Raw genomic sequence first — 7817 nt, 5'->3', positions numbered from 1 at the left:
AATTTGTCTCAGCATACAAATCATTGTGACTTGCACTCCTTGTTGCTCCGCAAATCGTCCTTAATGCATACAAATGTAAATTTTCAAGTGTCATTTCTTGTTCTTTCGTACAATTATCCTAATATGAGAGCAATAATCCTTGTAAGATGTAAGACTTGTACTTACTTTATAGCGATTTGCATGGCAGGCGGTATTAGAGACTACGTAGACAATTCACCATAGGACTAACTTTTCTAACAATACTATCAATTTGGATATTCCATAAGCAATCGTGTTGCATGATTAATCCTACATGTAAGTGTTATGCATAGTTTTATTAATTCCTTTCATTTGAAGACTAGGCTTAATGCTTGGAAATTTCTTACGCGAGAACTGGATAGTTTCCATTTTTATGGATTAAAAGTAACTTGCTCGTTATCAGCTCATTGTGAAATATTATCTTGGTCATTATGAAGTACATTTGCAGGGGTATTTGGATCTTCTACTATAATATTATACTAGTATAAAAAGAAAAATATTCCTATCAATACCATCAACTATATCATTAATGTACACTAGGAATAGAAATGGTGCTAAAACTGACCCTTGAGGGACACCAGCCATGATAGATTTTGACCCAGAATAATAACTCTCTGTTGTCTTTTTTCGAGGTAGCTGCTAAACCACGTTTATATATTTCTACCGATACCACATGATTTCGTTTTCAACAATATACCTCTAAGCCATACGTTATCGAAAGCCTTGCGAACATCACAAAAGACACCTCTAACTTCTTTGCAGCTATCTAAAGCATTAGCAAAAAAAACATACAGATGTGTTAGCTGATAAACAGTAATGTCTCCGGGCCTGAATCCAGATTGTAAATTACTCAAAACATTAGTATCCTTGAAAAAGATAAACACCTACTGAAGAACACACTTTTCGGTGACTCGCCAAACAACTATTGGGAGAAACCGGTCAGTAGTCTGAACATTCATTAACACTCCCCTTTTTATAGGTATTACAAAAGCTTCCTTCCATACAAGTGGAATAACGGAATAACTTAGGTCATATTAGAAAAGTAGCGTAAGAATGTAAGGGTAGCTTTAGTAGTATCGACTGACATAAGAACATCTTGGACTTCTTTCCTAGTTAATGTGATATCACTTAGTGTAACACAATTATGGATAATATGGTGAGGTAGTTCTCTGTCTAGATGTAGAACTATTGATCCAGCTTAATTATGAAGTATACTACAGTACTGTAATGTATAGGTGGAAAGATGCAATTTGCATTTGTTTTAGTTTTCATATAATATATAATAAACCGCCATGTTTAAGGATTACAGTTGATTATGACCTATCCTAGATGAAAAATCTCTTTTTGCCCTGATGCAGTAACTGTTTCTTAGTGATCTGAACTTGGCCCAGTCTGTGATTAATTTTCTCATTTTAACCTTTTTATGTTGGCGATTGCTCTTCCGAATAAGTCTACGGATGTTGGAAGTAATCCATGCTTCATTAGTGGATCTAATGTTACTAAGGTATTAGGTATGAAAGTATCACCTATGATAACAATAGCCTCTACAATGTCATTTTTAATAACATCAACATTTGAAGAAACAATCTTTTTGACCCAGTCTAGAGAGAAATGATTCTATTCATACTTTCAACTTTGGCTAAAGCACAGTAATACACTTTTCTTTCATGTGATAAAATCGTGGGAATATTTTCTTTGAACGTTACATATACAGGAGACTGGTCACTGCAAATGGGATCCAGCACACCTGATTCACGTACCAAATCAACGTTAGACACCAATTTTACATCAATTAATGTGCTGGATGTTTGCGTGATTCTAGTTGGTTCAGTGATTATTTGTTTAAGTCCAAAAAGGGTTTCTAGATGTCTCATCTATCGACAATTTGTAATCGATGATAAAGTCACCAACAATGATAGTTACCATGTTCAAATCAGTAGCATCTCTAACAGATTGTTTAATGGCATCAAAATATGCGTCACTTTTGTCATATCCATAAAAGTTTCCAATCAGATAAGAACCGTATATACATTTGACTTGTACCCATATCGCCTCAAGCCCAGTTGAATATAGCTGATCAAGAACCTCAACATGAAGATAATCTTTCACATATATGGCAACACCCTCGCCTCTTGTCCTATCTTTCATAAAAGGTAAATGATAACCTTGGAGACTAATGTCGCTATCGAAGATTCCGGTATGTAACCAGGTTTCTGTTATACAAATACTATCATACGAATATAGTTCTGTGTAAATCAAATCTATCGTATCCTTACTGCTGCGCACATTAAATGTTATTTTCAGATCGGTAGGATACATACATGTAGGTCCTGAGTTAGAGTGAACATCCTCACAACAAAGAAGATAAGCTGATAAAAAATAGAGAATATGGGGAGGGCGTTCCAAAGAAGTGAGTTATGTAAATCATATTCCGCATATGATGAGCGAGTATACAAATTCAAAAGCACCCTCCCCCAGCCTGTACTAAATGCTATCCATCGACATCGTCAATGTAAACTGTAAAGAAAATTGTTACATTAAGACTGGCAATGAGACCTTGACAAGTACCATAGTCTTACTGAATAACACACACACAAACCGTTGTTGGATATCAATGACCACAAAGTGGGACGGAACATGAATAAGACATGTGAATTTGGACATATTCCAATGCCCCATAATACGGAAAATCGAAAAACACAAATGAGTCGGTACACAATACATGTGAAAAAGAGGGAGTACATCATACCGAGCTGGAGCCTGTTGCAAGAGTTATTTGAATAACATATTGTATAAAGTGTACAAAATTAAATAAAATTGTCTGAAGTTTTAGAAAATAAATAAATGATCACAAGGACAAGCAAACAATGAGAGAAAAAACAAAGCGAAATACATACTACTTGAAACAAGAGAGGCCCTCATCCACAGTAACCTAAGTGACCAGATTGTAGGCCGGTCACGGTGACATAGATGACATAATGCTGACGTAGCTACACCAGAGTATGCTAGCCTGGGATGCTGTATCAGCTGACCAGGAAACAGTCGATTAGGATGAAAATGTTCAGTACTTAACACAAGTAAAGTATATCTGAATATATCAACTATCTTTCAAATGAATTTAGATTCAAATAATATATGTTGATTTGAACAATGCATTGTAGTGATAGGTTACAGTACCAGGACGTCCTCGTGCAAGGAGCGTGTGCAATGGTACGTATGCAATGGTACGTGTGCAATGGTACGTATACAATGGTACGTATGCAATGGTACGTGTGCAAGGAGTGTGTGCATGTAAAACCAAAAGTCAGTCACAAAACATGTGAAAAAGAGGGAGTACATAATCATGAGTTGCAATTGGGGCCTGTTGCAATATATATGTACATGACATATTATAGGAAGAGAAACCAAAAAAATGTCTGAAGTTTAAGAAATAAATCAAAGCCACAAGGAAAAGCAAACAAACAGATAAACAAAGCAAACCCTTGTCAATAATAACATGAGTGACCCGGTTTCCCGTTAGTAGCTTAAGGTGTGTCGGCCGGTCATGGTGACAGATAACATAATACTAACCTGGCTACACGAGAAGCACGCACTGCCCAGTGACATTGGGTGAGTGAGTGAATATGGTTTTACGCCACGTTTAGCAATATTCCAGCAATGTCACGGCGGGGACACCAGGAATGGGCTCCAGTGACATTGATAATGTGACAAAAGGACTTGGATAATATAGCAGCTAACCCCCAAAAACAGTCGATGAGGGTAGGCATGTTCAATTTTTAGCACAAGTAAAACTATCTGACTACATCAACAATCTTTTTCATTACGCTGTTAATGTGACAAAAGGACTGGGATATTAGGGCGAGAATGTTCAGTATTTAACACAAGTAAAGTATATTTGAACATATAAACAACCTTTCAAATGCATTTAGCTTCAAATAATATACGTATGATTTGAATAATTCATTGTAGTGATAGGTAACATCACCGGGCTTCTTGGTGCAGGGAGCGTGTGCAATGGTACAGGTGCAATGGAGCGTACACACTTATGCTGGGTCACACCCAAAAATACAGAAAATGGATAAATCAAAAGATGCAGTACACAATGCTTGTGAAAAGGAGGGAGTAAACAGAGTTAAACCCTGTTGCAAAGTACATATACATTATAGGAAGATAGTGCAGGAAAAAGTGTCTGAAGTTTAAGGAAATGAAATTAACATCACACAAGCAAACAAACAAAGCAAACCGTTATCTCCAGTAACCGAAGTGACCCGGTTTCCCTTTAGGTGTGCAGGCGGGTTATGGTGACATAGATTATATTTGCTATCGTGGCTACACGAGAAACATCTACTGGCATGTGACGTTGATAATGTGACAAAAGGACTGGGATACTATAACAGCTAACCAAGAAACAGTTGACTGGGGAAAGAATGTTCGGTATTAAGCACGATATCTGACTATATGAACAATCTTTCAAATGAATTTCGCTTCCAAACAATGTACGTTTAATTTTAACAATGCATTGTAGTGAACGCAAACATTACCCGGGGTTTCTCGTGCAATGGATGGTGTCCATGTATGCTTGGTCGTGTTGACATGGAGTGACACAACGCATCACCTTTTAAATAGCCGATTATAAAGGAAACAAAATGTAAGATAAGACAATGCAGTTTGTTGCAGGTTGTTTATAATCAGTGCAAACGTATATGTCTTATACGACACCCTTCCTTCATGATGTTCGTCTCCATAGTCAAATTCACATCATACAAGAACCTATGTTTCGGATGCGACATTAATGGATCTAGTGATACACAGTGTCAATTGTTGAAGAGAAAATAACACATTTAACAAGAAATATGAATCATTAAGCAGATATTTCGAGAGTACGTAAGTCCGATACACAGGAACTGCATGACATCGTTCATTTTTAATTTCCTGATTATGTTTCTAGGTTTGTTAGCACCATACCTGTCTTCTTGAGGGTTACACCGAAGTGGTAAACGTCTTAGACCTGCATCACTTCTGGCTTTCCGCCCACATTACGCTGAACCTATGATTGTGGGTTCGAATCCCGGTTCGCCCCGATTATGTTTCTAGGTTTGTCAGCACCATTCCCGTGCTCGCCGTACTCGTGGGTTTCACCGAAGTGGTAAACGTCCGAGACCTGCATCACTTACGGCTTTCCTCCCACATTAAGCTGACACGCCGTGATATAACTGGAAAACTGTTAAGAGCGGCGTTAAACCCGGCTGTGTAGTCGACGTGGCCGTTGTCGTCTTCGTCGGTGTATCCCAGAAGGCCTGTAGTTCCCTGGGATAGGTTAATCCTCATCTTCAGATTCAGAGATTCTATCACTTTGACAAATCGGGATGGTTTAGCGATCAGTTTGACACTGCCGTCGAGCTTCTTCACAAAGATGATCCCATCAGGAGCCCAGGTACCAGCTATTCTACCATCTGCTGCCAGTTTCTGAGCCTCAGTTGTTTGTCTAGTTCGCTCCTTCGTCAGAACGTCGTTGACGAAGATTCTCGGTGTTCTGTTCCTTTATTTGGATAAGTTCATCATGACACCTCTCTCACTCCTGTAAGAAAGCAACATTAACAGTATTGGTCGGCGTTTTTTTTTACTGAGTGAGTATTTTGCCGGATCGCCGGTTCTATGAGATCGGTCGATGTCCTCAAGTTTTACTGTGAGACCCAGTTCAGTGGTGAGTTCCAATACAGTAGTGTCACCGGTGGTTTCTTTGACTCGATAGATGCAAATATTATTGCGCCTACCATACTGGTACATTTCCTCCTGCTGGCTGTCCTTTGCCGACAGCTTCTCGCTGAGTGATTCAACTGTGGAGAATTTGGCGAACTGCGGCGACGTTTTGACAAATTTGCCGAGTCGGACATTCAGCCTTGATTACAATTAAGAACGATATTTTTAGTGTCCGTATGGAAAAATATATATATATATTTCCTCTCACACACTTGAGAATATGATTGTGTATATTGATGAAAATACAACAGACGCAACGAAACAACAATACTCTCTCGAGTAACATAGGAGTTCAGTCCCTCACTGTTCAATATGGCGTCATTGGTAATGGAACGCATAGGTTCTCTCAATCCAGTGATATCTTCAGTATTTCCAGCCATCCATCAAAATTTTGTCACTAGATCCACTAGATAGTCCACATATCATCCCGACAATGCTTATTTCATTCCCCAATCGGGATTTATTTGATATTTTGAACGGGAGCTCGTCACCACCACGCCTAATCATTTTCCGCTCCTATTCTACCCCGGATCTTCACGGGTTTCCTCTCACATTAGGCTGAAACGCAATGATATAGCTGAAACACTGTTCAAAGCAACCTTCAAACCAACTCCTCTCCTATATTTGAAAGGCTGAAATTACTCTCGCAAAATACTTTTTCGAAACTAGTTCATTCGCACAAATTATTCTCTCATGATATCAAAAAAGTCAAAATTATATTTTTCAGATCGATCTAGTTCAAACAGTTCTCTGGGTCTATCCTCATATCCAAAAAGCTTAATGTCATTAAGATATACTATCCTTAATTGATCCAGATTCTCGATAGATAGTTGACTGTACGCTTGCAGGTAGGCTTCGTGTTTATTTTCCTTTGCGTGGTTAGACGACCTCTGAAAGGCTTCAAGGGCCATATTAATATATTCTGCCACAGCAACCTTCTCACTCTCGGAGCTTGTAAGATAGTAACCATCATGTTTGTCAATAAGACCCGAAATTTGAAGTTGTCTCCACAGTCTTTTCATACCAGTGTGTTTAGTAAGACATCTACGCCATTCCTCCTGGAGCATGAATGCTCTTTGTACTTGATAGAGAATTGTATCGACAGCTGTTTCAATTTGAAAGTCCTTAAATTGTATTGCATTTCCCAAAGACCCAGTTTTTTGTAGTATATACCGGACGTCTTGTTCAAACGTTTCCAACTTCCCCACGATGTCGTACCGCACTTGGCAAACCTCACATAATGTTGAAATTGGTTTGAGATGTCTATCTTTTCGATAAATCAGGACCATTTTAATGAATTCATCAAATGTTATATCATGGCCACAGGTTGGATCTCCAGGGAATTGAGCTGAACCACGAGCATAGCCTCCCCTAAATTTATATTTCGCAACTGCTCCGAAGTCCCAGAAAAAGGGATTTGGTGCGAGCAGTTTATCAACATAAACTGAGAAAAGTCTGTGAAAAGGATTACGTACAAAAAGAAATTTTAACGGTTCCTCTAAAATCTTATTTATATCTTTATACTTCGACGCGTTCATTAACATTTCGCTTGACCACAGATATTGTTTTTGTAATGCATAGTTATCAAAAACCTGAAAGGGGGAGCAGATATTCGGATCTTTCCTTCTCAATACCTCCATTGTTTTTCCCCAGAAAGTAGTACCGGTTTTGTAAGAAGGACAAAAGAACAGTGGCGGTTCCTGCAACATCCACATATTGTTCTTTGTAAGCAGCTGATTGACTACTTGGGATTTCTGTAGCATCTCCGTTTTGTTCTCTGTAAACAGTTGATTGGCGTATTTCTTTTCTTGTAACAAGCTGCATTCGTTCCTTAAGTGGCGTCGTCTTTCAGCATATACCGAAGGTATTATTTCCTGGGAAAAGAAAACATGCACAAAACATGATTACTATCAGGTCACAGTTCAACATTGAATGTTACTTTCGTTCAACGAAAAACCATATCTAATTATGTAACAGTAATGTTGCATTAACCTGAGCCGAATTATCTAGTCAGTGAGGTCACTCATACCTGCAACAGT

General features: G+C 38.4%; 1 protein-coding gene across 1 annotated transcript; it reads right to left on the bottom strand.

The window, feature by feature from the left end:
• Nucleotides 1–6461: 6461 nt before the first annotated feature.
• LOC139465722 (carbohydrate sulfotransferase 11-like) lies at nt 6462–7541 on the bottom strand. The gene has a single exon (XM_071247547.1). It carries the CDS (start codon nt 7539–7541, stop codon nt 6462–6464), a length of 1080 nt encoding a protein of 359 aa, XP_071103648.1.
• Between the last annotated feature and the right edge of the window lie 276 nt (nt 7542–7817).

Source organism: Haliotis cracherodii, unplaced genomic scaffold (assembly GCF_022045235.1).
Source record: "Haliotis cracherodii isolate W230 unplaced genomic scaffold, xgHalCrac1.p SCAF_18, whole genome shotgun sequence".
Taxonomy (NCBI): Eukaryota; Metazoa; Mollusca; class Gastropoda; order Lepetellida; family Haliotidae; genus Haliotis; species Haliotis cracherodii.
Note: the sequence above shows the minus strand (reverse complement) of the source record. Positions and strands in the feature narration are given on the sequence as shown.

Excerpts from the sequence above, each read along its gene's own strand:
- LOC139465722 (XM_071247547.1), bottom strand. The coding sequence starts at position 7,541 with ATGCTACAGAAATCCCAAGTAGTCAATCAGCTGCTTACAAAGAACAAT.